This window comes from Bombus flavifrons, chromosome 3 (assembly GCF_040668555.2).
Source record: "Bombus flavifrons isolate JBK064 chromosome 3, iyBomFlav1_principal, whole genome shotgun sequence".
NCBI classification, from domain to species: Eukaryota; Metazoa; Arthropoda; class Insecta; order Hymenoptera; family Apidae; genus Bombus; species Bombus flavifrons.
The window spans coordinates 12,231,478-12,259,399 of record NC_138444.1 but is presented as its reverse complement, the minus strand read 5'-3'; the positions used below and the strand labels follow the sequence as shown (position 1 = coordinate 12,259,399).

The 27,922-nt window shown below is 33.0% G+C and overlaps 6 protein-coding genes across 11 annotated transcripts; 4 read left to right on the top strand and 2 right to left on the bottom strand.

Moving 5' to 3' along the window:
* The first annotated feature begins 100 nt into the window (after window positions 1-100).
* Window positions 101-7,021, top strand: mop (tyrosine-protein phosphatase non-receptor type protein myopic). 2 transcript variants are annotated; one of them, XM_069110450.1, is made up of 11 exons: window positions 101-242; window positions 324-455; window positions 646-848; window positions 921-1,243; window positions 1,346-1,458; window positions 1,524-4,833; window positions 4,901-5,424; window positions 5,512-5,975; window positions 6,039-6,337; window positions 6,418-6,564; window positions 6,623-7,021. In XM_069110450.1, the coding sequence occupies exons 2-11, from the start codon at window positions 369-371 to the stop codon at window positions 6,745-6,747; spliced, it is 5,595 nt and encodes a 1,864-aa protein (XP_068966551.1). In that variant the 5' UTR covers window positions 101-242; window positions 324-368; the 3' UTR covers window positions 6,748-7,021. The 2 variants fall into 2 exon arrangements, with proteins under 2 accessions (XP_068966551.1, XP_068966552.1); XM_069110451.1 differs by having other exon boundaries at window positions 130-242; window positions 331-455.
* On the bottom strand, window positions 7,022-11,712 carry Stt3A (catalytic subunit 3A of the oligosaccharyltransferase complex). 3 transcript variants are annotated; one of them, XM_069110453.1, is made up of 12 exons: window positions 11,574-11,712; window positions 10,677-10,836; window positions 10,440-10,607; window positions 10,221-10,381; window positions 9,754-10,143; window positions 9,527-9,680; window positions 9,210-9,448; window positions 8,963-9,127; window positions 8,703-8,891; window positions 8,411-8,630; window positions 8,145-8,333; window positions 7,022-8,064 (listed from the first exon to the last, which is right to left on the bottom strand). In XM_069110453.1, the coding sequence occupies exons 2-12, from the start codon at window positions 10,771-10,773 to the stop codon at window positions 7,919-7,921; spliced, it is 2,118 nt and encodes a 705-aa protein (XP_068966554.1). In that variant the 5' UTR covers window positions 10,774-10,836; window positions 11,574-11,712; the 3' UTR covers window positions 7,022-7,918. The 3 variants fall into 3 exon arrangements, with proteins under 3 accessions (XP_068966554.1, XP_068966556.1, XP_068966555.1); XM_069110455.1 differs by having other exon boundaries at window positions 11,455-11,668; XM_069110454.1 differs by having other exon boundaries at window positions 11,462-11,668.
* Window positions 11,713-11,957: 245 nt separating this feature from the next.
* Window positions 11,958-18,482, top strand: Nup205 (nuclear pore complex protein Nup205). The gene is made up of 6 exons (XM_069110397.1): window positions 11,958-12,111; window positions 12,381-12,544; window positions 12,643-13,348; window positions 13,424-14,149; window positions 14,232-18,167; window positions 18,262-18,482. Exons 1-6 carry the CDS (start codon window positions 12,102-12,104, stop codon window positions 18,480-18,482), a joined length of 5,763 nt encoding a protein of 1,920 aa, XP_068966498.1. The 5' UTR covers window positions 11,958-12,101.
* A 412-nt stretch (window positions 18,483-18,894) lies between these two features.
* PIG-C (phosphatidylinositol glycan anchor biosynthesis class C) lies at window positions 18,895-20,133 on the bottom strand. Its single transcript, XM_069110438.1, has 2 exons — window positions 19,994-20,133; window positions 18,895-19,880 (listed from the first exon to the last, which is right to left on the bottom strand). The coding sequence occupies exon 2, from the start codon at window positions 19,711-19,713 to the stop codon at window positions 18,895-18,897; it is 819 nt and encodes a 272-aa protein (XP_068966539.1). The 5' UTR covers window positions 19,714-19,880; window positions 19,994-20,133.
* An 81-nt stretch (window positions 20,134-20,214) lies between these two features.
* Window positions 20,215-23,456, top strand: LOC138178493 (NF-X1-type zinc finger protein NFXL1). 3 transcript variants are annotated; one of them, XM_069110403.1, is made up of 5 exons: window positions 20,215-20,354; window positions 20,512-20,823; window positions 20,907-21,019; window positions 21,102-22,782; window positions 22,884-23,456. In XM_069110403.1, exons 2-5 carry the CDS (start codon window positions 20,560-20,562, stop codon window positions 23,310-23,312), a joined length of 2,487 nt encoding a protein of 828 aa, XP_068966504.1. In that variant the 5' UTR covers window positions 20,215-20,354; window positions 20,512-20,559; the 3' UTR covers window positions 23,313-23,456. The 3 variants fall into 3 exon arrangements, with proteins under 3 accessions (XP_068966504.1, XP_068966505.1, XP_068966507.1); XM_069110404.1 differs by having other exon boundaries at window positions 20,253-20,392; XM_069110406.1 differs by having other exon boundaries at window positions 20,269-20,402.
* Window positions 23,457-23,491: 35 nt separating this feature from the next.
* Window positions 23,492-27,601, top strand: Prp6 (pre-mRNA processing factor 6). The gene is made up of 9 exons (XM_069109299.1): window positions 23,492-24,206; window positions 24,298-24,357; window positions 24,435-24,561; window positions 24,640-25,190; window positions 25,267-26,047; window positions 26,111-26,326; window positions 26,405-26,746; window positions 26,823-27,166; window positions 27,254-27,601. Exons 1-9 carry the CDS (start codon window positions 24,112-24,114, stop codon window positions 27,531-27,533), a joined length of 2,796 nt encoding a protein of 931 aa, XP_068965400.1. The 5' UTR covers window positions 23,492-24,111; the 3' UTR covers window positions 27,534-27,601.
* The last annotated feature ends 321 nt before the right edge of the window (window positions 27,602-27,922 follow it).

Below are 27,922 nucleotides of genomic sequence, written 5' to 3'. Positions count from 1 at the left end.
CCGTTAGCAAATTCCAATGTGCCTTATCGTCAAGAGGCATTTTTATTTGACGAATGATTTCCCTATGTGCATCATAGTTTAATTAATTCTATCTCATATTTTATATCGTAATTACTGATGCAACGAATATAAAATATTACCTGAAATAATGTGTAAGTTGTAGAAAAATATTTTATATATTGTAAATGGAATTACTCTTACACATGAATATTTACCCATAAACGGCGCTTCAGTCGTCATAAGTAAGTATATACGTGATAAAGAAAAATATGTTCCATGATTAAATCCATTTTCTACAAGTTTGACAGATGATCAACTGTCAGTTTTTAGAAACCTCGGAAAGATAACATATTATTGAGTAATTTACAATGGAAGCAGTACCGAGGTTGCCGATGATATCGTTTCAATTAAAAGTTAGCCCAGAGCCTACTACGTTTGGACCAAAGTTAAAGCAGGTATGGATAAATAAATCACACTGCAACTTTTTTTTTATCATAAATTAATACTCGATATTTGTTTTTATTATTTACAAATTTAAATTGTCGTTCCATATTTCCATTTTGCAAATGAACCGCATGATCATTCGTCAATTTATTTCAGTTTGTCAATTAATCTAATTAGAGCTATAATCATTTTTTGTTTTAGTATATATGTGATTTTTATAATAAAGATCCAGCAACATTTACACACGAAATACATCAATTAGAAAGCTTACGTGCAGTGGCTGTACGACCACCCATTGATGTAGCTGGTTGTTCATTGTTGAAAAGATATTATTGTCAATTGCATTTTCTTCATAGTAGATTTCCTATGGGAAAAGATGGTATAGCAGCGGTCACATTCACATGGTAAAATAATTGAGATAGTGATGAATAGTTATCATTAGAATTAAAAAATTTAATGTATTTTATTTCAAATAGGAGAGATACATATGCAAACATGGTTTGCTCATTGGCAAATATTCGCTTTGAAATAATTTCTATCTTGTATAATATTGGTGCAATGCATACTCAGTTGGGAGCACTTACAGAAAGGACATCAGCTGATGGGATGAAGATGGCTTGTGCTCATTTTCAATGCGCAGCATGGGCGTTTGAGCATTTAAAAAATAGTTACCCACAGCCATCTGGTGTAGATTTAGCTCCAGAACTTATGACATTTATGCACCAGCTTTGCTTAGCCCAAGCTCAAGAATGTATATTAGAAAAAAGTATGCTTGATAATCGTAAACCCACAATCGTAGGTAAGTATAAAAGAAATAAGATTTGCATAAATATATTACATCTTTTGTGGCTTTAATTGTCTACTCTTGTACATCATTCTACAAGATATATGTATCATGTAGCAAAAGTTGCGAAACAGATAGTGGACTATTTCAATCTGGCATTAACTACACTTGAACAAGGTGGAAGTGAGGATGGAACCATATCAGATACCGTTGGAACTAAAATTTATAAGGTAAAATTAAAAAATATTGCTTACTGTTATTAATGAAACATTGTTCTAAAAATATTCTTTTTCAGAGCTGGAAGCATTACCTGAAATTCAAGAAAGCTTATCATTTAGCAGTTACATATTTATATCAAGGATTAGCTGCTGAGGAGCAAAGAAAGATGGGAGAAAGGGTAGCATTTTATAATGCTGCATTAGCTTCTTTAAATGAAGCACAATTAATTTATTCAAATATTCCTGGAGAAAAAGCAACTATAGAAGAAGCACTTACATTTACAAATGACGTGATAGAAGGGAAACGTAAAGCAGCTAAAAATGAAAATGAGTACATATATCACGAGGAAGTACCAGAAAAAGAAACATTACCTACAGTAAAGGGAGCTCCTTTAGTTAAAGGAATATCTTTTAGCATCAATGATCCTGAAGTTTCAGGTCCTGATATATTTGCCAGGTTAATACCAATGAAAGTGCACGAAGCAAGTTCTTTATATTCGGAAGAAAAAGCGAAAATATTACGTTCCGTCGGTAGCAAAATTGAAGAGAGAGATCAGCAACTCAATACCTACTTAACGTCCTTAAAATTGGAACATATGAGTTTATGGGATCCCGATGCTCAAACAACGGAATGGGAGCGGTTACCTCTTCCTGATGAATTGGTTGAAAGATGCGCAGCACTAAATGCAAAGCAACACATTATTCAAGAGTTACTCGATATAATGGGAAAATTATCGGATACTAGCCAAGATGTTGAAAAAATATTGAAAGAAATTAAGAAACTTCTTCTTGATGAAGAACAAAAAGAAAAAGAATATCAAGATACGGTTGGAAAGAGACCTCCGTCGATAGTCGCCACTGATTTAACCAGAGAAGCTAAGAAATATGAAGAAGCTCATAATAAAGCTTCAGAAAGTAATCATGCTCTTCATAAAGCAGTAACGATGCATGTAAAAAATTTGAAAGTACTTTCTCAACCGCTTGCTGACCTTATGGCCCATATACCTTCGCCAAGTGCGTACCTATCAGAACAAAATACTGAAAAATCACATAGCGCAATCGAATTAGAACGAATGCATACTAAGGAACTAAGGCGCATTTTAAATAAGGTTGACGAAATGCGTAGACAAAGGAACGAATTGCATGCAAAGTTACGAGATTCAATTTCACAAGATGATCTAACACGCTTACTAGTTACTGCCACGTCCGATTCTGGACCCTTGGATCGTTTATTTGCAGATCAGCTAAGTAAACATCAAACTCTAGTAACATTAATAGACCAAAATCTTGCTGCACAAGATAACATCTTAGCAGCTTTAACAGATGCATATGCCCAAACTGCTAATGTACGAAAAGGGGTCGAAGAAATATTAAAACGCCGAGAACATACTATTTCTTCTTTGATTGCGTCTTACGATGCTTATGAAGACCTATTAGCAAAGTCTAGCAAAGGTCTCGAATTTTATAGGAAATTAGAAATAAATGTCTCAAAATTACTTCAAAGAGTGAAAAGCACTTGTAAGGTGCAAGAAGAAGAACGTGAACAAATACTTGCACAGGATAGCAATAAAAATTCTCAAGAAAGGATTGATACAACAACAGCCGCTATTTATGATCAGAGTCGAAATCGAACTGGAAGTGGACTTAAGTTAAAGGATTATTTAAATAGCAGGCAGGAAAATATTCAAAATCAATATTATAATGTATATAAAGAGCAAGGTAAACAAGTTCAGATAGATGCAGCAACAAAGTCATACTTGAATGACACAGTGAATAAAAATGCAATGCATTCTAGTGGAGTGACTACGTTGGATGCAATGTCGTCTACGAAATCTATGCAGCAGTATTATTCTACACCATATACGGATTACAAAACGAATGTACCCTATACACATGAAATTTCAACATATAACGAAAATACTGCTTTAAGCCAAAACTATATGCAAGTAAATAGTTCAGATACTGTAAATACTTATCCACAAGTAATTGGGACGACAGCAAACACTGCAGTGCAGTATCCAGTAAATTCTTTTGTATCCAATGGACAATTTTCTACAGCTTTAGATGGACAGCATAAGTATTCTGCTAATCCTCAAACACTTTATAACTATCCTACCAATACATTACAATATGAAAATTACCAACCTTCTGCTGATTATGCTGGATATAATATTGCACAGCAATATCCTCCTAATTTTGATAAAACTGCTAGTACTAGTGTTACTAAAGCTGAGATACCTCAAACATCGATGACACAAATGTCTGCGCCTCTAGCAAGTACAGTTAATAAAACAACAGATGTACAAGCACAGCTTTATACTACTCTAGCTCAACAAGGGCAACAATATATACCTGAATCACAACAAAAATTTGTTTCTCAAGAATCTGTTTCAACTATCAGTCAACATGTATTACCAGTGGATAATACTCAAATGCAAAACTATATCCTCCCTCAAATTAGTCAAAGTGAAGTTTCATGTACTCAAAGTTACATTGGTACGATGTATTATAATCCAACATCCACATCAAATCCAAGTACATCCGAAACGACTAATATTCCTGCCTCTAGCCACTATATGCAAACACAATATATAAATACAAGCATTCCTCAACCTGTTTATTCTACTAGTTCTTTAACTGTTCCAGTAAATAATATGGGGACTTCATATTCTTCTAACTTGAACAGCTCCAATGCTGTACAATATCCACAGCAGAGTAGTACAGAACAAACTAAACAAATTTATACAGATAAAGTATACCAATATGGATCACAAGTATCAGCTAGTGACACCACTTTAACTTACCCTAATACTTATCATGGTTTACAACATGCCAGTGTTTCATATACACAAACTATATTACCTACAGATACTTCTAATACATATGCATACTCAAATTGTTCTACTAATACAGAAATAATTCAAAGTCATACAAAGCCTTTGGCAAGTATGCAAAATTACACACAAGCATATCAATACCCACAACAGTACCCTGGGTATGGTGGTTATTCTCATGTATACAACCAAGGATACAATTATATCCAAGGAAATCAAATAACTATGCCAGTGACAGAATCTTATAAAGGCCAAATGGGATACACTTATAATTCCACCAATCAATGTTATGAATACAATCCTAGTAATGTTCAAACTTCACAATCAATTCAAGTATCACAGCAACCTTCTGAATCAACACTGCAAATAAATACCGGCATTAACAATGTATGCCAACAACAAGAAAGTAGTGCAAGATACACAAATGCTAGTAATAATTCTATGGTTAGTCAAACTCCATCTTCTCAATATTCAGAACAGACTTATCAGCCTCAAGGTGTAGCTGACATTTATTACACTACACCATATGGTCTCCAAATGCAAAGTACTCAAGGTAAATATCAAACTATTTTCTTGTATTAACATTGCAATTATTTAAATTTTATGTTTAACTTTTCTAGCATCCTCTAACAGAAATGAAAATTACACTAATTACAATCAAACATACATGCAAGCTGCGAACAATGGAACTAATACAACGACAAGCGCGAATCCTACTAAACCCGCTACAATGTCAGAGAAATCTAATGTGGACTTGCTTGCTGACCTTGATGTCACCATAAATCATGCACCTTTAGTGCCAGAAGTACGTCCTGTCAATAAAAGCAATGCACAAGACGAAGCTGTAATGAAAGATACGACAAAAGATGAAACGGAAGATACTGCTAGTGAAGATGATAAAGTAAAGTCGAATGACACTACTACTGTCGAAGATAAGACAGAAAACGAGAATTTGCAGATTGTATGGGATACGTGGTATAATGACGTGCAACCTAAAAAGGATCCTTTAGGGGATCCAGTAGCATTGCAGAAGTTTATAAATGAAGTTGAAAAATATGAGAAATTTGTAGATAGCTTACTTGTTAAAACATTAAGTGGAGCAACTAATCTTGATATAAAATGGAAGGAAGTCCAAGAATTTGAAGTAGGATCATGTGAATTCCAAATTACTTGTATAGTGTAAAATATTATTCTGTTAATCGCACTACAAAATAATATACTTGAATTTTAGGAAAGGGAAAGTGGAAAACAATCGTGTACAGTAGCGCTAGCTCATTCTTCGGAAAATAGAGTAATGGAATGTATCCCATATGACACAACAAAGGTACAAATATCGTCGACAGATATTCCAAATTATATTAATGCTTCTCATATAATGGAAATTACACAATGGATACCGACAGCATTTATTATTACTCAAGCACCATTGCCGGACAAATTAGAAGTATTTTGGATGATGATATGGGAACAAGAAAGTGAAATAATTGCATGTTTAGTATCCGATGCACAATTAAATGGAGAGATATACTGGCCTATAAACGAAGAAGATATTCTGAACATTGGTAGCTTTACAATATCATTAAAAAAGAGAGTAAACCATGTATCCTACGTCCAAAGAGTTATTTCTGTGCATAATACTAAAAAGAACTCAGAAAAGACTGTCGTGCACATGCAATTTCTCACATGGCCTTCCAAGTATGTCTTCAAAATAAATAATATTCAATCATTTTATGTATATAATTTTTTTTTACTTTTCAGCGGTTTTCCTAGTAGTCCAGGTGCACTGCTTACTTTTTCAACTGATGTAATGACAGAACAAGCACTGAGACGTTGTACAAAACCAGTGGTGGTGCATTGTTTGGATGGTGGAGCACTAAGCAGCTTATTCCTAGTAGCAGCAGCAACAGTATGCCATATACGTGCAGGTTGTGGAATAGTCAATGTACCTCTTGTATTCAAGGGTCTTCTGAAGTGCCGTAAACAAATTGTAAATAAGGAGTCCTTGTTATTCGCGTATCAGTTGGTATTATACCACGCTCAAGACATTTTAATGAAACGTAAGAACTATTTCTCCTCTAATTGTTTATATGATTTAATCGAATTAATTCAAAATAAAATTTTCTTATCGGATATTTAGGTGGAATTTTATCGTCTACTCGCTCAACATTTGAAAATTTCGAAGGATTAAAGGGAAATAAGGACAAAACATCAAGGAAGATGCATCCTTCTGATGATTTCCTTCAAACTCTTGGCATAAATACCCAACGATCAGATGTTGACCAAGGTATTGTAAAGTAATATTTTTTACAAAGTATAGTTTAATCATATTGTTTAAACTTTAGGTCGACAAAAAGCTTCTACTGCTAATTCAGTACATTCAACTACGACGTCGATTCAAGAGAAACCTAAAGAAGGAATAATTGATCCGCTAAGTCAACTGGATCCTCTATGGTCTATTAGAAGATAATCAAATAAATTTGCAAGTAAAACTTTATTATGCACCAACCAATAAATTTATTATTTAAATGAACGTTTGCATTCCTACGTTTTTTAAATTAACGATATTGCTAAGAGTAAAATAATTATGGTAATTGTATAAACATTGCAATTCGTATTAATTCACATAGGTGACATGATATTTCTGAAACAAAATTATCGTTCAGGAGTTTCGTAATCTTTAAGTTTTAATGGTTTTACAATCTGTAAAATATATCGAATAAAATGTATGTATAAAAAACAAATGCTGTCTGTTTACATTTATTTCCATCTTCACCAGAAAATCACATATTTCCATACACATTCAGAAAACATACGATATAAGGCATGCGTTTCTAAAGCATATGGATAATAGATTGGTACGTATTCCTAATATACATATGTTCATACATATATATATACATGCACCACAATTTAAAATCACTTTATAATCAATTAGTACTATTTTACATCGTATACTACTACTGATGTTTCTGACAGGTTTCGAGTTTATGATATATATATATATATATATATATACCTTGGTTACAAAAGAAATCTTCTTTAATGCAAATTTATTCTCCATATGAACACATGATTAATGGCATAATAAATCTTTACCCTATTAATTCTCAGTAAGTATAAGTAATAAAATTACATTTTTTATTAAATTTAGTCATTTTACTAAATGGTAAATTACTTATGTGTATGTAGGAAGCAATTACGAAGATGATCATTATCTTTGAACACAGGGATCGTTTAATAATTTAACGTTTAAAATAAATGCTTTTCTAAGAATATTCAACTTGATAAACTGTACCCTGAATATATATATTCTTTAAGTTACGGATAATAGTACGTTCTTATAAACGCTATTAAAATAAATATGCTGCTGGATTCTTTTCGATTATTATAAAGATTACTTCCAAAATTATTTCGTAAATCGATATAACTATATTTACTAAAATAATGTATGTATATAATGAGGCCTGAGTATATTTTTTATAAAAGTTTCAATTACACTATTTAATGGAAATTGTAATTCTGTATTTAGTGCCATGTTGATATCTTATAGACAATTATAAAACTTATAAGCAAGTGAAATTATGAAAGTTTACAGAGATGTGATAATATTACTTTTTTCTTATTAGTCCATATCTTTTTTAAATTCCTCTGTTTCTTAAATCTTTCACTTTATAAATTCGTACAAGCCAATGTTCTGTAGTGTAAGCTTCTTCTAACATGTCTAGCTCAAAGTCTTTATTACCAATTTCCATGTTCCTAACTCTGTCATATCCAGAGGGTTTGCCTGTTTAATCATAAAATTATTCAAATTATATTTATTTTAAACTAGTATAAATTATATTCATGTCATAATAAAAAACTTACCCCCTTCTGTATAAACTTGACCGAATCTGTAATAACACATTTTATACATAAGACAATTGAGCAAAATTGGAGAACCTTCTTTGTCAACTCGGAATTCTCCTGCAGAGTTATAATAATCCCACTCTGTTATAGATTTTCCTTTTTCAGTGCTTCCGCCGATACGCACCATCCATAGGAACTTATTAATGTCTGAAATCATAATTGAACAAGTTCTTAGACAATTTTAAGTTATAGCTTCATTTAGGTTTATATGTTAATTGTAATACCATCCGACGAGTAGCCTGTAAGTCCTCCAAAAATAACAAGAACATAATTAACATCTAGTTCTCTCATTATTTCATAAGCTTTTTCCTCAGAGCTTGCCATTGCTTGGCCGACTCTTGATATGTGAGTATTGTTCCATGTATTGTTGTCTACTAAAATGGTACGATTTGCCATCGCCGTGATCTGGTATCCATAATCCCACCAAGACATTACTTTGGCATTCTGCAGATAAGAAACGTAATTTTAAATGTTGCAAATTAACAGGAAATTGTCTAAGTAGACTTATAAAATTACTTCTGGCGTATTCATTCGTAACCAATAATACGCTTCTCTAAAATCATCAAAGATCATGCGACCACCATCTGGAGAACGCGCCGATAACACGATACTAGGCGAACTATAAGCTTCTGCTGTAACCCACGTACAGTGGATGGTATACGAAAAGAAGAGAATACACATTACTGTTATAAAGAGCGTGGCAATCTGCAAATCAATATGTCAATATAAAATTTCGTAAAAAATGAAAGTTAAGAAAAGATGTTCATTGTAATTACCTCACTTCTGAGTATATAATTACTTTCAAACTTTTTCGACTTTTTATCTGTAACTTTTCCTCTTTCTACTTGTTTCATATAAGTAACGAGTAAAGAGGAAGCTCCGATGCCACCCAAAATACACATTACTGGAGCCAAAACCAACATTAATCGAACCATTACACCCTGTATAGTTTAAAATTTAAGTGCTTGTTCGAATTTTCGACATCAATTTTTAACGAATTTTTAATGAAAACTTTTTACTCACAGCGAAGTATAGACTTGTAACTCCATACAAGATGAGGAAAATATTTGAATCTGTTAACTTAGAAAAACAGAAGTATAGACCCGAGGGAAATAGAAATACTAAAATCTGAAGATCGAAGTAAAAAGAGCTCCATGATGTTGGTTGATGTTCCGAAACAGACGCAATTATCGGTATGTGATTCTTTGCATAGGACGGGTCCAAAAGAGAATAAAAGCGACCAGTCCATGGAGATATTTTTCCTTGCAATTTAGGATGATTAAAAAATTAATAAATGTTCTTTATAATCTAAAGAAATATAATATCATTATTGTATATACCTGTAATAGTTAAGATAACACCTAATACAAATGAAATAGTAACTACAGAAATAACAAGACCACGGAATAATACTTCGAAGTCATCTTGTGACATTTTACTACGCAGATAATCAACTAGAGCATGAATCTGGCAAAGTCCAAAAACTCCCAATGCCTGTACAAAATATAAATTAATTTTGTGTAGAGAGTATTTTCTACAAAACAGAGATACTATATTTTATACTTACAAGCATGTGTTCAGAGCTCTGAACAGGTTGAAAACCAACAAAAGATATTTGCATAGATAAAATTGTTCCTAAACAATATACAATACTGTATGCAATGTATATTCTATGAGAAAATCTGCCAGTCACCATTAAAGTTAATACATGTAAAGGAATTAGATTAATTAGGAATACATAGCCACCCCAAGAAGACACCATATAAAAATATGCAAGAGCAGCACATGTTGCCCAACAAATTGCTCCAGTTTTAACTGCTTTGATCCACATGTAATATGTAAATAACATACAAAAAATAGCTATGCCTTCATTATCATAAGATCCTGCCACTGATCGCGATATATAACCAGGTACAATTGCTATCATAGCTGCAGCAAACAATCCTGATGCAGAATCCTTAAAATCATACATGAAGTAATATATTTTGGTTTATTATACTAAAAATACTACATATATATTGAATATATTTTTACCTTCAGTTCTTTGGTAAGTAAGTAAGTAATAATTGTTGTCAAACTAGAAAATAATGGAGCTAGGAAGACACAAATAGTACGTATATCTAAGGTAATATTTAATAACCATGAAAGGCGATATAATGCTGCTGATGTTATCATTAATCCCGGATATATTGTTCCTGAAATAATTAATGATTAAAGTATATTACGATTAAAAATTAATACAAAGGAACATACCTCCAATTATCCTCCCAAGAGGATACCAAACACGATCATCAAACCAATTATGAAAACTATAAAACCCATTTTCTGCTAAATACTTTGTTGTGCGATAATTAAAATATGGATCAAATTCATGAATAACACTCTCAAATCTTAAGACAGAGAACAATCTTGTTGCAAAAGCTATAAAAAAAGATTACATTTACTTAGTATATTACAAGAATTCTTCTTATTTTAATTTAGGAAACTTACATAAAATTGCTGCAAGAGATAACACAGTCAATTTCAAAAGAGTCTCCTGCTTCTGTGCAGACATACGCAAACCTCTTGTCTTCATCAATGTAACCATATTGATGAGGCTATGAGGTGTTACTCTCTTAAATAATTAAAACACCACGTTTATAAAATTTACCTATAAAAAATGTACTATCATTTATACTGATATTATATTTATTTATTTGTGATAAAAACTACACTTGTATCACATGCGGAAAGCAGGTAAATACTAAAAAAAATTATATGTTAAAATCTTCAATGCATTATTATACAGGATGTCTCAATGTTCAACAGCCAAATTTTGTCAACATATTTTTATATTGAAACAAAAAACAACTTCAGGAAAAAGAATATATTTAACAAGTAATATTGACACATGTGATAAAATAACATATATTATATTAAGTATTTTTATTACAACTTTTTAATAAAGTTTTAAATGAGTTATGCTTATATAACATTTTTTGCTTGAATATAGCCATAGATTACACTGACGAAGCTCGGCTGTTAAATCCTGAGGCACCCTAGTTATCATATCAATAAAAGCTATAACGAAAAACACATGGCGTTTGTCATTGTCAGCAATAGGTTATGATACTCCATAGAAAAGAGATAGTAGAATAGAAAATATCGAACGTACGCGATTAAGAGATAAATGAATGAATTAATAAACATATTGCCTCAACAAAAAAATAGTAATTACATGCTAAATGAACTACATGAATTCAGATGATAGTTTTCCTCGTTAACTGACCACGTACACAAAATTACCGGCCGGTGACATATGTATATTTTACATCACATATCTAATCATTCCGCATCGTATATTTATGTAGTTTTATATATGTTACGTAAACCGTGATGTGAACTTACGTATTTACGAATTTTACAATACAAGAAAAGTAATAAAATAACAACGTCATTTAAATTACTAACTGAGAAACATCGCGACTCGAAAGAAAAAAGCATAGATTAAAGTTAGCTGCTAGTTGCGCTACCTACAATCGAAATAAGACCAAGCAAATTATTTGGTATTCGTGCATATAAGTACGTTATAGAAAGAAAGAATTAAAACTATTCTTTGTTCAAATAAACATTGATTATAGGTTATTATAGGTTAAATACTAAGCGATAAATTAAACTCTCAAGTTAAAAATACAAAAAAATTTTAATGTGAATACGTCCTCTGGTGTAATTTTTAAAAATAAGATATGCTTATAGCAATTGCATCTCGTGTATAGTTGTTCAATGGTTTATGATTATCAATAAATCTATCGTTCCCGCCAGAGGACCGGTATTTGTATTATGTTGTACGAGATTTCTTTCCTTTCATTATATTTAAGTACTATATTTTGTTCCGCCAGATTTGTGTTTTTATAACATTTTATTTACCGTAACAAAATGACCGAAGGTAATTTTTAATTTATATGATTGATCTATATCTTTAACGTCACATGAAAAATCTAACCTGCATCATATAAATGATTAATAGATATTTGAACTGTATTTCTTTTAACATAATGCAACAATTCCTATATTTTAGCATTTTATTATAGTATTATATAGCCGTAGAAAAATATTTTTAATCAATTATATATATATATATCCTATTTTATTTTTGATATTATTCTGATTAATCATATAAATTGTTAACAAAATGTTATTTTATGAATTTTATAGAAAAGGAAATTACACAGGATATGTGGACTCCTTACAAGGAACTACAGAGTCTTGTGGAACGGTATATTACTTCTTCTCCAACAACTTATGACCTTCAATATCCTGAATTTACAGAAGCTTTACGTAACCATAGGCAAAATTTTTTAACTCTTTTAAAAAATCCTGTAAGTGATTATATGATATCATGTATTTAAGATTATGTGAGACAACAAAAATATTACAAATTTGCATAATATATGATTTAAGATATATTCTATTGCAGCCGCAGAATGTGAACAGCAGAGAAGAAATAACAAAGGGAGCAACAGATGGTATTACACTTCCTGGCTTAGGACATCAGTTGTTGTCAAAAGAATTGGTCGATGAAACCCTTATTATATCAGACATGTATGAACTTAATGAGTTCATGGCATTAGATCTTCTATGTACTGCTCAACTACAAATGCCTCATCACCCTGGTTTACCTAGAGGATTAACAGCTATTTTATTATATTATGATGGAAAGAAAGCGCTTACATCAACTTTAAGAATGCTTATACAAGCAAGAATGGGACATAGTTGGAATATTGATGCCCCAATAGCTCTTCTGAGACATATTACGGAGTATACAAATAAATTACAAGAAGATGGTTTATTAGATAGGATTTTATCATTGTTAGAAAAAATGGATCCTGTGAAGGAGCAAGACCTACTAGAAAAAAATCGAGCATTAGGTGGATCAAAACATCGGTACATGGTCATGAAACTTTACAATGATTCTAGACAGGATTTAGCAGATATATTATATTTATGGTCTGCACAATCTTCACTACCAAATCCAATCTTATTTCGTTTACTATCTTTATTACAAACGAAACAAATTGATGAAACGTATGAAGGTGGTATGGATAAAGTTACGCTTGCTATTATAATGAGTGTATTAAATGCCATCAATTTTAGCTCATTACATAGTCATGAAAATGGCGAAGGTATATTCTTTAGTTGACTATAAATATAAATTTTGTGTTGTGATTTGTCATATTATATAGAGTTTTTTATTTCAGAATTGATCAATTCTATGCCATTAATTGCAGAAAGAGGAGCACACGACGAACTATATCAAAAATTAATATTAATGAACATCAATTGGGAATGTGCTAAATTACGCGGACTTATACAATTTGCTTTTGCAGTTGCTCTCACAACGATAAAAACTACAGCTAATGTACAGGTCTTGAATATTACTATTGAAGACGAGAGACTACTGGAAGCAGCATTAACAAATAAATGTTTTCATTTTATGGCTGAATTATTATTTAGAAACAAGAGCATATATTATGAAGAATTTTATATCCGCTATTTCCACTCTCTTATTTCCGATTTTATATTATTGATGCCCTTAAAAGTTAAGGATCTACGGAGTCGAGTGGACGAATCTATGCGTTTGATTCAGGCATACCAGCAAGAGGGTATCAAACCACCCTTGAATCTAGATAATCATTTTGAATATCTAATGTTAACTGTGGCGGAATTGTATAAAGAAGACCCTTTGAAACTGGAATTAGTTATGGACTATTGGTGTCATCATTCCAGTCATGATTCTACGCACGCATCTGCTACTACATACATTAATCGCTTGCCATCTAGACAAGTTGCTCTTTTTAAATTTGTACGCCTTGCTGGTGAAATATTACCGGCGGGATTATTTGTTCCATATCTTAAAATGATCGCATCTCTTGCATCTTCTACACAAGCAGCACGGCAAGCGTTCAATTTTCTTAAACCAAATGGTAAGTAATTCGTGTTTTAAAAATATATTATTGTTTTTATTGAATGAATAAAGGAATATTGAAAAGTAAAAAAAATTCATAGGATCTTCAGGATCAACAACAATTTCGTGGGATCACTTTTTTAAATCTCTAAGCCAGTACTATGATAATCTTAGGAAAGAACTACCTCCTAGTCAAGACACTGTTTACCGACAAAGGAGCCATCCCAAAGGCATTACACCCGAAGAAAGTAAAGGTCTTGAAGCAGTGCTGTTGGTCGTTCAAGTGATTGCGAAAAATGACGAAATATCAAGAATAGCAATATGCGATCATCCAGGGTGGAAAGTATTACCATCTTTAATCGGTTTAGTCAGTTGTGGAATACCGATTCCGCTGAAGAGTGTTTTGATACGGACACTCGCTGCGTTAGCTAGATCACCCGAAAGTTCATCCACCGTATGGCAAAGTTTGGAGGCTGCACAAATACTTTCAACTATACCAACGATAAGCAGCTATCAACCAAGAGGAGTTCAAAGTGAATTAGAGGAGGTTGAATCAAAGAATGAAAGATATCCATTAACACGAGCAATGTTAGAACTTTTAGACGTTCTTACTGATTTTCCTGTATTACGACTATTAGGAATGGGCCAGCGTAATCCGGGCTTTGATCCGTATTTACATTTTATTATTAATACTGTCTTTTTAAAGTTTCATACACGGTCCTACAAGAACCCAGGAGAAAAATGGGAAGTTGCAGAAGCTTGTTTAAAAATATTTTCAAAGCTTATTAAACAATATGAACCAGCTGTAGAAGATTTCATTGGATGCAAGATGGAGCTCCAGAATGGAGAAGTTACAATAGTTAATTCTGCTCCTGGTTATCATATAATGACCCAATTACATTCCAAATCCGAATTACTTCATGTTATACTATATATTCTTGATAAAGGTTGTACTCATTTCGATACTTATGAACAGTTTCCTGCTAAAAAGAATCTTGAAAACGGCACATTGTATTGTTTGGAAATATTGGAAAGAGGATTAAAAACGCAGCACAACTACATGGCTCAATTAGCCGCTGCGAAATCGATAAACAAAATTTTGACCGGACTATCAAGATTACTTTTAGAGGTGGATCCACAGTCAAAAAAGCCTGATTATATGATCAATGTTGCTAAATATGTTTCGTATAGTTCTTGGCTTCCACAACACGCGTTTTATGCTGTCGGAGTTATTCATGAAGTGACCAATGAACCAGGAGCAGATTCTGAATTGCTTTCTACGTTTACAGCTACTCCTACTTTAGCCACAAATATCAGGCACGGTTTTGTGGAATGCTTAGATGCAGATACAACTTTCGATGAAGATACGGAAAACGAAAAGCAGTACACTGGTAGCTGCAAAGAACGTATTTTGCTTTTGATGATGCAAAGTATTATACGACCTACACCAAATCTTTCTCACTACCTGTTAGGATTTGAGATTACCAAAGATATTAGAAAAACCGTTCTACAGCAACCTGGTATTCTGGGCTTCCCACGAACATGTCTGCATTCAATATTAGGAATTTTAGAGCAATCTCTTGAACGTGGCCGTGACAAAATAACAGAAGCTTGCTATTGTTTCCTTCATACGTTAGCTGTAAATAACAAGACATCTGTTCCTGTATTGAGATTTTTGCGAACTAGCGTAAACCAAGACTTCGTACAAAGACATCTCACGAAATTACCATTTGAGGGACAGAACAAAGCAACAGAGCTTGGTTGTATGTCGTGGTTATTAAAGATAGCCGCAATTGAATTACGTGTCGCTGGTGGTAGCTTACAAAATTCTCTGGTTCAACGATTAGTTGGAAACTTTGGTCAAGAAAAAGGGCAAATTGTGCCATCACAGAAACTTCTGATGGACCTTCTGCATTATATCGAATTTCAGCTTCAATTGGAATCGCCATTATCTCTAGATTTCTTCGATCCATCACAAGTAGAGATGGTTTTAGGACGATGTAGCGTTCCAGTTACATTGATAGGGGGCCCTCGACTTATAGACATAAGAAAGCTACATTCTCTTATCACAGAAGAATTGGCTGTTACTCAAAGTAGTGCAACCGCGACTCAGCGCAATCTCATGCAACAAGAAGTACAGAAAATTTTGACATACGCTTTGAAAAAGAATCAAACAAAGCTTTTATCTTATGCCACTGTCAAATTCGTAGAGGGCTGGTGTCAAACAACAGAAATACTGTTCTGTGTTGCAACGAATCAACAACTTCCTATACCACAAAAACAGAATCTGCTGTTAAATCTATCCCACGATTTGTTACAGAAAATGACGTCTTGCGAAGCTTTAAGCGAGATAAAGACCTTAGTATCTGGAACAGTTCTGATGTTACTTGTACATTTGCGAAACAGTTTCCTCACGCAAATAGATAACGAATCATTTCCTTCGTCGCCCTCGAATACAACGATGATGAAGATCATTTTGAGTCATATCCTGCAATGGATCTTGAATGCAGGAGCTTCCTCACAGAAAGTAATAACCCATTTATATGCAGCATTGCTAAATTTCCTCTGTGTGGTCGGTTTAGAAAAATCAGAAAGTACGAACATCATTGATTTAATGTATGTTAGTCAATTAGATAGTTCAGTGAACAGAGTAATGCCTGTTCAAGAACGTTCTCATCGTTACGCGACGATACAAGTGATAAATAGCTTTGGAAATAAATTGATGGACATTTTATGCCATAATTGTTCAGGTGGTCATGACGTTTGTAAAATGTTAGCATTGTCCTGTCTAGACAAAATCTTGGAATTGGATTACGACAATGCCTGGATCATTTATTTAGCTAGTAGAGGATATTTAAAGCACATGATAGATGGTCTTTTAGAATCTGATAATATGTTACGGTGTATGCTACAACCCGAACCTGAGACGTTAAGACCACTATACTTGTATGAAGCAAAAATGGCAACATTTTGTAGAATGGCCTCCACAAGATTGGGTGCTGAGAGTCTTTTAGAAAATAGGATCTTATCATGTATGTCAAATATGATTGTATTTGATCGACATCCCGATGTTCACATAGGATTTGAAGGAGGTGACTATTCTTTCATACCCTCCATTGGTCAACGTTATCAGCAAATCTTCTTGCCAGCTTTGTACCTTTGCGATGCTCTACTTACTACTCTGGGAACAGAAAACCAGTCGTGTGCCATACAAGTTTGTGGCTTTCTACAGAGTCACGGAGATATTGTTAAAATAATACTACAAAATGCCTTTTCAAAAGCGAATACACTTTTCTTGAAAGAGATCGCCTGTCTTACAGGAGTAATATCCCGATCTGCGAATATTGATATGTACAAACTGGTAGATGACGAATTGGCTAGATCTGAATTCGACGACTGTAAATTAGGAGACATTAGTGGCATGAGAGAACTTCGTGCTCATTTGTATGAATTACAAAGATTAATGCTGTCACTGTTGTATAAATTTCAATTGCAGCCTGCTCCTGTTCGATTATGCCATGAAAAAACAGAAGCAAACCAGCAACATATTTCTTGCGTACAAATAGTTGCAAATATTATGCTATACACTCGTAATCAAATGCAACATAGTAGAATGGATCAAAAAATAAGGAATGTGCTGTTTGAGCCTCATTTAACACTGAAACCAGGAGGAAGGGAAAACAGAATGAAAGACACTTCTGGCGGAGTACATTTAGGAACGATCGTTGATCAACTTGTATCTGTTACGAATTTATTGCACACCGAATTACCTCACATTGATACTCTCATTAGCAAGTCGGCAATGATAGGAGAAATGAGTACAACCGAATTGAAAGAATATATGTCCGAAGAGGAAGCGGAACTCGATGTGCAAAAGCAACGAATAATAGTGGAACAGCGATTGAATCGGTGGGTGAAAGAAAAACGTCAAACTATAAAGTATTGTTCTTTAATAATAGAACACGCATTATATATTCTGTGGAGCCATTTGGATTTCTATATGATACAAGTAATGTCACGGTACAGCCGAATGCAAGGTAATATGACATCTATTAATGGTACAATATAATTAACGATTCTTCAAATATTAAGTAAATATTAAGTGAAATATTAAAAATTTTTCTGTTTTAGTATCTCCAGCAGGTATAGATGAAGATATGGTAGCATGGAAAGCATCTTCAGAAACTCTAATGGAATTAAAACAAGGTCTTGTTTCTACATTTACAGATAACTTTATTACACAATTATTAGATACACATAACGAATATGCAAAAAATACGGTGGATCACAGCTTTGTTGAAGCCCTTGTTAGAAGAATTAAAAGGCTATTACAGTTTATAATTGTACAATAACATCCCGTCTATAATTCGAATTTATAACATATTTTTTTACATATCTGTGTATTTACGAACATCTGCCAAAACTCTCTTAGACAGTATTTATTATAATAATTCGACAGATACAAATTTTCAATAAATGATTTATATAGAAGTACAATTTACTTTAAAAAAGTACCTTCATGTTTTTATTAATTAACATTCTCGAATTATAATTGAACATTTAGAAAATTGTTGATGTATATCATTTTGAAATACAATTTTGTTAAGCACAATAATATATATGTAAAATACATTTTCATAGTTATGTTTTGTTGCTATATTAAAATTATGTTGTGTTTAATAATAAATATTTATAATATGCCTTTTTTTTAAATTTACAATTCCATATATTACAATAAGTGGAAGAAAATATATTAAATATTTTCTAAGAAGTAATAACAGCTTCATCCCATGGCCCATAAATATTATCTTTGTACTTCTGGCATCTTGCATACCAATAAGGGCAAATAAAATGTAAAAATATTATAGTTGCAATAAATACATAAGAAAGAGTTTGTGAAACTAGTAGAAGAAAATATAATGCATTTAATGTTAAAAGACTTGAGATCAGTATTTTGCTAGTTAATTTATGCATTAAAAATGGTAATAAAACAAAACACTGAACAGATACAGTGAGAAGAGAAAAGGCATGTAAAGGAGATGCCAATCTGGATGCTAGCATTAAGGAACCAAATATTGAAGATGTTATGGACAAAGAATCGGACAAAGAGATCTGTAAAGGACCGTACTTACTAAATATTAAATGTACCAAGAACATTAATATTGTCATGGCATAAATTGTATCTGTACTGATGGTATCCGTTAAAGTTTTCAAAACAGGTGACAAAATATATCCAAATGTAAGAAAAATTAATACAGTTCTAACATGTTTTGTGAACTCTATCAAAGTACTTGCCTGTTTCAAACAATATATAAAATAACCCAATATTGTGAATATTACCCCAAATACAAATATGATATCAGGGCTGGCCCATTCATTGTATAACCAAATAAATATAATAACAAAAAGAATGACAATATTTAGCTGAATGCATATGCTGGCACCGAAAGTTATTGCTTCGATTAATGTTACATTATTTGGTTTTATTTTGCGTAATTGTTCTAAGAATGAGCTATTCGTATAATTATCCGGTAGACCATAATTTTCATATAAATTCTTCTGCCATTGTAGCTTTACTGTCATAATGTATGTTGCTCTTTATTTTTATCAGAATTTTAATCGCGTAGAATATGAAATTTGATTTCCATTAATTAAATATCATGAGTCTGGTGCTATCATGATATGATGATTAAAATTTTCATATATCCTTCGTAACTCATTCGCTGGATTTTTGCTTTGCATATAACTTACTACAAAAGAAGTAAATATGATTTGAATTAATTTTAAATCATATGTGGTTGTAATTCTGAGTAAATTGGGTAAATTGAGTAAATTGTTTAGCATTATGACTATCAAACCATACACTTTAGTAAAAAGAGGTTATTGGAAGACACTGCTGTGCGAATCCTTCTGAATTCGTTAAATCATAAAACATATCTCTTTGAATGATAGATTCATTTATCTTGTCTGAATTAACCAATCAAATGTAATTTACGATATCAGTGATCGCATCGTTAATGATTGATTCCTATCTATGCTATTATTTTCCATAAAATAACCGATAAATGTATTGTCGAATTGTTTGTATATTTTAACTGTGTAATAAAGAAGTGCGTGGCAAGAATATGGCAGATATTTTGAATAACTCGAATGTAATTCATTTCAAAGAAAATATTTTATTTGTTTCCTCAAATATATAGTTCACGCGGGATTAATATGCTACAGTAAGCTACTTACATGTTAAATATTTCTTCACTTAAATGTAAGTGTAGGTAAATTATTATTTTATATATGAAAAATATGTTCTTTTTTTCATTTTTGTAATATTATTAACATCATTGATTATATCTCTGTATACAGTTTTATGTTTCATCATTACAGGACAAAGTTATTACATATTTCATGAGTAAGATAAAATTCTAAATAAAGATGCAGAAATTTAGACAAGCTCAAGCAGAAAATAAAATAGCGATTAATAAACATTTAGAAGCAAATGCTTATCTAGAATCTTCCAGTGAGGATGAAGATGATAGAAATGAAGAGGATATACAAAATATAGTTGGAAAAGTAATATCTGCCTACCAAGGCAAAGAGGCAGATGCAGAAAAAATTTTATCGTATTTAATTAATATTTTTCAATCTGGCAATGCTGTTTGTTTAATATGTATTTCAACTGTAAAAAGAGCAGATCCAGTATGTTTTTTTAAAACTATATAAATTTATGGTATATAAACTTTGTTATACATTTTGCATTACAATATATGTTAATGTTCTAGATTTGGAATTGTAACAAGTGTTTTGCTTTCCTACATCTATCTTGCATTTTGCATTGGATACAGGATAGTTTGAATGTTAAACGCGAGAAAGGTATCACATCAATATGGGCATGGTAAGAAATAATTTAAAATGTTCTGCAGATATGTATATTGATAATACATTCATTTAAATATTATATATGAATATTATTCTAGTCCAAAATGTCGTATGGAATATAATCAAGATGACATTCCTCGTAACTATAAATGCTTTTGTAAAAAAACCATAGATCCCCCATATAGTCCATGGAATATTCCACATTCCTGTGGAGAAACATGCGACAAACTGCTGCAACCAGAATGTGGTCACAAATGTGTTTTGCTTTGCCATCCTGGACCATGTCCTCCTTGTGCAAAGACGGTATCTATTAAATGCTACTGTGGCAAACAGATGCCTCAACAACGACGATGCAATGCCAAAGAATGGAGTTGTGGTACTGAATGTAACAAAGAGTATAAGTTATGTTCACACACTTGCAAAGAAGTGTGTCACTCAGGGGAATGTCCTCCTTGTCCAGAAATATTATTACTAGAATGCCACTGTAAGAGTAACAAAGAATTAAAGCAGTGCTCTGAAGGTCTATGGACTTGTAATAAACTTTGTGGCAGACCTCTTTCTTGTAATGTTCACATATGTCAAAGTAAATGTCATTTAATTGGCGACTGTGGACCCTGTCCATTGGAGAAGAATAGAACCTGTCCGTGTGGGAAAAAACGTTATGCCATTTCTTGCAAACAAGAACAGCTACCCACATGTGGAGATACATGTGGAAAATTATTAAATTGTGGTTCGCATTATTGTAATATGAGATGTCATACAGATCGTTGCGGGCAGTGTTTAGAGGTAGTCACAAAATCGTGTAGATGTGGCAGCTATCAAAAAGAAATTGCATGTGGCAAAGAATTCCATTGCAATAAAAAGTGCATGCAAATGCGGTTGTGCGGAAGACATTTGTGTAATAAGAAATGCTGCGACTGCTTGATTAAAAACACGTATAACGTGTGCGAAAAAGTATGTGATAATGCTTTAAACTGCCGCAAACACAAATGTGCTGCTCCTTGTCATAGCGGCCCTTGTTATCCGTGCGCACGAACTGACGTTATTCAATGTAGATGCGGATATAATAAGATAACAGTACCATGTGGTATGGTAAAAAAGATCAAGCCACCATCTTGCAATAAGCCATGTAAAATACCTCCGATTTGCCATCATCCCAAACGAGAAACCCACAAATGCCATCAAGGTCACTGTCCACCTTGCAAAAAGATTTGCGGCATGGTATATAAACGATGTGGTCATTCTTGTGTAGCTGTTTGCCACACAAAAGTGTGGCTAAAGGTGAGCAAAAATGACATAAAGACGCAACCAGCAGGACCATGGGACATACAAAAGGAAACTTATCAGTTAAAAACATTACCATGTCCACCATGTGAAGTTTCTGTGCAAGTTACATGTTTAGGAGGACATGAAACGCGTCCATGGCCTTGTCACATGGCTAGACCTACGTCTTGCGGAAGATTGTGCGGGAAAACGTTATTATGTACGAATCATACGTGCGAATTGATCTGTCATAAAATACCATCATCTGAAGAAAATAAGAATAGTACCCCGTGTATGGAGTGTGAAAAACCATGTTTACTTCCACGACCACAAGGATGCACACATTTATGCTCAGAACCTTGTCATCCTGCACCATGTAACCCTTGCAAACAATTAGTTAAAATTTCATGCCATTGTGGTATAAGCACTTTATATCATAGATGTTCTGAATTAACATCGGCTAAAGCTGAAAGACGTAATGAATTGCTTAAATGCGGGAATCAATGCCCCAAAAATGTAATTAAATTATGTATTACCATAGATTAATAATCAGTCTATATATATATTACTAGTAAATGTACTATAATGTTAAATGTGCTAATTATGTTCCATTTCAGTATCCTTGTGGACATCGATGTATAAATGATTGTCATCCTGGTCCATGCAAGAATGAAAAGGAATGCAACAAGAAGGTGAAGCTGTTTTGCGTGTGCAGACGTATTAAGAAAGATTTTATCTGTTCTGTGGTACAGAAAGAGGAAATTTGTATAAAATGCGATGATATTTGTGCCAAACTAATAAACGAAAAACGTCAAGCCGAAGCTGCTTTATTAGAACAAAAGCGGCAAGCTGAAGAAATACGTAATCAACAAGAAATAGAGAAATTTGAACGAAAATTTAAACCCCGTCGCAAGGGAAAGGATAAATTTGATAAAAAACAATTACAAAATGAGACATGTAATAATTATAGAAAATATTGGATTTTAGGCATTTTAATATGTACAATAGGTATAGTAATATTTTACATGACTGCTCAACAATTGTGAACGAAATTATGTACATATTAAACTGTATGTTTGCAATGACTTGTAATTCCCATCATAAACCTAGATTATATTTTTAATTCTAGTTTAATCGTTTGAGTCCCAGGGGTCATTGAAAAAACTGAGTCGAAAAATCAACAAACAGCGCAATAGTGCTCGTCTAGCGTTAACTAGCGTTAGTTTATAAATATTTCAAGTTTTGTTCAATAAAAATTATTGGGAGGTAACGATGAAATACAAAATACCGTCAGTCGTCCGTAGCGTTGAAATGTACTGGGACTTATCGACACAAAATCGAAACAGCGCGATCGCGCTGCTTGGAACTCAAACGGTTAATAAATTAATGCTGAATCTTTCAATAATTTGTCGACTAATGTAAGATATTTCAGTCTATTAAATCTTTCTTGTAACTATATTTGTGCCATAGAATTACAAGGCCCAAAGAAGTTTTGATTATGTACATTTTGTAAATTTCTGTTATATGTCTAACGGTTAGCAAAATTGTGAGAGAACATTTAATATTGTACTGGATTTTTATTTTATTATGTATTGTTTTGGCGTAAATCAACTTTACTACTGTAACATAAAGTAATCAAATTATTAAAAATTATTTATCTACAGTTTATTTTTTTATGGACTAATGATAGATTTAGCCCTATTAAATGTCAATTTCTTCAAAGTGCCATCTAGCTTTAAGAAGTCACCATTCAACCTTTTGAAGCAGACGTTTGTATCATTTAGAGGTTAGGTGTACAAAAGAATTTTGTTTGTGTTTACATAAGTGGATCAACAAAAAGTTAGAATGGCAGGTCCATCGGTTTCGTTATCAACGAGGAATAAAAAACATTTTTTGGGTGTTCCGGCACCTCTAGGATATGTTGCTGGTGTTGGGAGAGGGTAATATATAAGAAGCAATGTTATCTAGCTAACCTAACCCCTTTTAATGAAATAAAATATTAATATATGGCTTTAACACCTTGTTTTTTAGAGCTACTGGATTTACAACTAGATCTGATATCGGTCCAGCTCGTGATGCTAACGATGTTTCGTGAGTACTGTATTACATTCCAGCTTTTTCCCTTTAATTGAAGTATTTCGTATCAATGTTTCATATCTTGTTTGTAGGGATGATAGACATGCTCCACCAACAAAAAGAACAAAGAAAAAAGAAGAAGAAGAAGAAGATGAAGAAGATTTGAATGATTCTAATTATGATGAATTTTCTGGATATGGAGGATCTTTGTTTAGTAAAGTAGGACAATGAAAGAACACTTTATTAAATATTTATAATTATATGATTCAATTTATTAAATGATTAAGTATCTTGCAGGATCCATATGATAAAGACGATGAAGAAGCTGATGCTATTTATGAGGCAATTGACAAACGAATGGATGAAAAGCGTAAAGAATACAGAGAAAAAAGGCTTAGAGAAGAGTTAGAAAGGTATCGTCAAGAACGTCCTAAAATACAACAACAGTTTTCTGACTTGAAAAGGGAATTAGTAAATGTAGCCGAGGAAGAATGGAAAAATGTTCCAGAAGTCGGTGACGCTAGAAATCGAAAGCAACGAAACCCACGGGCGGAAAAATTTACACCATTACCGGATTCCGTCCTTGCACGAAATTTAGGAGGAGAAACATCTACCAGTATAGATCCATCAAGTGGTTTGGCATCAATGATGCCTGGTGTAGCAACACCCGGAATGTTAACACCAACAGGAGATTTAGATTTAAGAAAAATTGGTCAGGCTAGAAATACTTTAATGAATGTCAAGTTGAATCAGGTTTCTGATTCTGTAGAAGGGCAAACTGTTGTTGATCCAAAGGGTTATCTCACAGATTTGCAAAGTATGATACCAACATATGGTGGTGATATCAAGTGAGTTAAAGAAACATCAAATGTATTTTAATGGTAATTATAATTCAATGAAGTTAATATTTATTCTTAATTTCAGTGATATCAAGAAAGCTAGGTTGTTACTAAAATCTGTAAGGGAGACAAATCCTAATCATCCACCAGCATGGATCGCTTCTGCTCGTTTAGAGGAAGTTACCGGGAAAGTGCAAGCTGCACGGAATTTAATAATGAAAGGTTGTGAAGTGAACCCTACGTCGGAAGATTTATGGTTAGAAGCGGCTAGGCTGCAGCCACCAGATACAGCTAAAGCTGTAATTGCACAATCTGTACGGCACATACCAACGTCTGTTAGAATTTGGATAAAAGCGGCGGATTTAGAAACAGAAACAAAAGCGAAAAGAAGAGTATATCGCAAAGCATTAGAGCATATTCCAAATTCAGTGAGATTATGGAAAGCTGCAGTGGAATTAGAAGAACCAGAAGACGCACGAATTTTGCTCAGTCGAGCAGTCGAGTGCTGTCCAACCAGTGTAGATCTATGGCTTGCTCTCGCTCGATTGGAAACTTATGATAATGCTAGAAAAGTTCTTAACAAAGCAAGAGAAAATATTCCAACAGATAGACAAATCTGGACAACAGCCGCAAAATTGGAAGAAGCAAACGGGAATAAACATATGGTAGAGAAAATTATCGATCGTGCAATATCTTCTTTGAGCGCGAACGGAGTGGAAATTAATAGAGAACACTGGTTTAAAGAAGCTATGGAGGCTGAAAAAGCTGGAGCAGTACATACATGTCAAGTTATAGTTAAAGCAATTATTGGTTTCGGAGTGGAAGAAGAAGACAGGAAACATACTTGGATGGAAGACGCAGAAACCGTAATATTTTATATTTGTATTTATAATCATATGAGCAATTACTTATTGCATTTATTGTTTTAGTGCGCTCAACAAGGGGCACTAGAATGTGCTAGAGCAGTCTACGCTTATGCGTTATCGACATTCCCTAGTAAGAAGTCTATTTGGTTACGTGCAGCTTACTTTGAGAAAACTTATGGAACGCGAGAGTCTTTAGAATCTTTGCTTCAAAGAGCAGTTGCTCACTGTCCAAAGAGTGAAGTACTTTGGCTTATGGGCGCAAAATCGAAGTGGTTGGCTGTAAGTAAAATTCATGAAAAATGAAATTTCACGAAAGTGCTTTTATAATCTATGAGTAATGTTATATTCTATTTTAAGGGTGATGTTCCAGCAGCAAGAGGTATTTTATCACTTGCGTTTCAAGCAAATCCAAATTCGGAGGAGATTTGGTTAGCAGCCGTGAAGCTAGAATCAGAAAATTCTGAATACGAAAGAGCTAGACGGTTGCTCGCAAAAGCAAGAGCGTCTGCACCAACTCCTAGAGTTATGATGAAAAGTGCAAAATTAGAATGGGCTTTGAATAATCTCGACGCAGCCTTACTGCTTCTGAAAGAAGCTCTAGAAGCATTCGATGATTTCCCGAAACTATGGCTAATGAAAGGGCAGATCGAAGAACAGCAAGGAAACTTGGACAAAGCTTTGGAAACATACAATCAAGCTGTAAGCATTCTCTTTTTTCTTTCTATTAATTCATTTTTAGTTAGGAAGTAATCTTTTAGTTTTATTTATTTTATAGATAAAAAAATGTCCCACTTCTATTCCACTATGGCGTTTATTAGCACAATTAGAGCACAGAAAGGGTCAAGTTACTAAAGCTAGGTCAGTTCTGGAGAAGGCTCGCCTAAAAAATCCGAAGAACCCAGAGCTTTGGTTAGAAGCTATCAGAAATGAATTAAAAACTGGTGGTGTTAGAGATATGGCAAATACGCTTATGGCAAAAGCACTTCAAGAATGTCCAACGTCTGGTTTACTTTGGGCAGAGGCAATTTTTATGGAACCTCGACCACAGAGGAAAACTAAAAGCGTTGATGCTTTGAAAAAGTGCGAGCATGATCCATACGTGCTTCTTGCAGTATCTAAGTGAGTGACTGTTTATTACGATATTTTTATATAATGACACATGGATTATTCGAATAATCTTTTATCATTCTAATAATTATTTCATAGATTATTTTGGTGTGAACATAAAATTTCGAAGTGTCGTGACTGGTTCAATCGAACAGTGAAGATAGATCCAGATTTGGGAGACGCGTGGGCATATTTCTACAAATTTGAGCTTCTAAACGGTACAGAAGAGCAACAAGAAGATGTAAAGAAAAGATGCATTGCTGCAGAACCCCATCATGGTGAAAATTGGTGTAAAGTGTCAAAGAATATAGCGAACTGGTGTTTGAATACTGATCAAATTTTAGTATTAGTTGCAAAAGATTTACCGATTCCAATATAATTAATTAAGTAATTTAGAATATTGTATATATCTATTTTTTAAAAATTAACTATTAATTATAACAATAGAATAAATAACATCCTATATCTTGTAAAATCCTTTGAAATTTATATATATATGTACTTTTAATTTAATTTAAATAACCAAAAGATTCAAAATCATTTTCGTTTTGAATGTTTTTAAAGTACATATGTATTTTATTATGCTTAGTGTGACTAGTAATTCATAATGCTATTCTGCATATTGTCTATGGCTTATTTTACTCTATAGTTAAAACAGTTTCGAATTATCAATTAAGAAATTCAATTCATAAAAAATATGATATATGATATTTTTCAGTTTATAGGAATACTTCCTTTCCTTCAATACATTTTTATAATTAATACTTA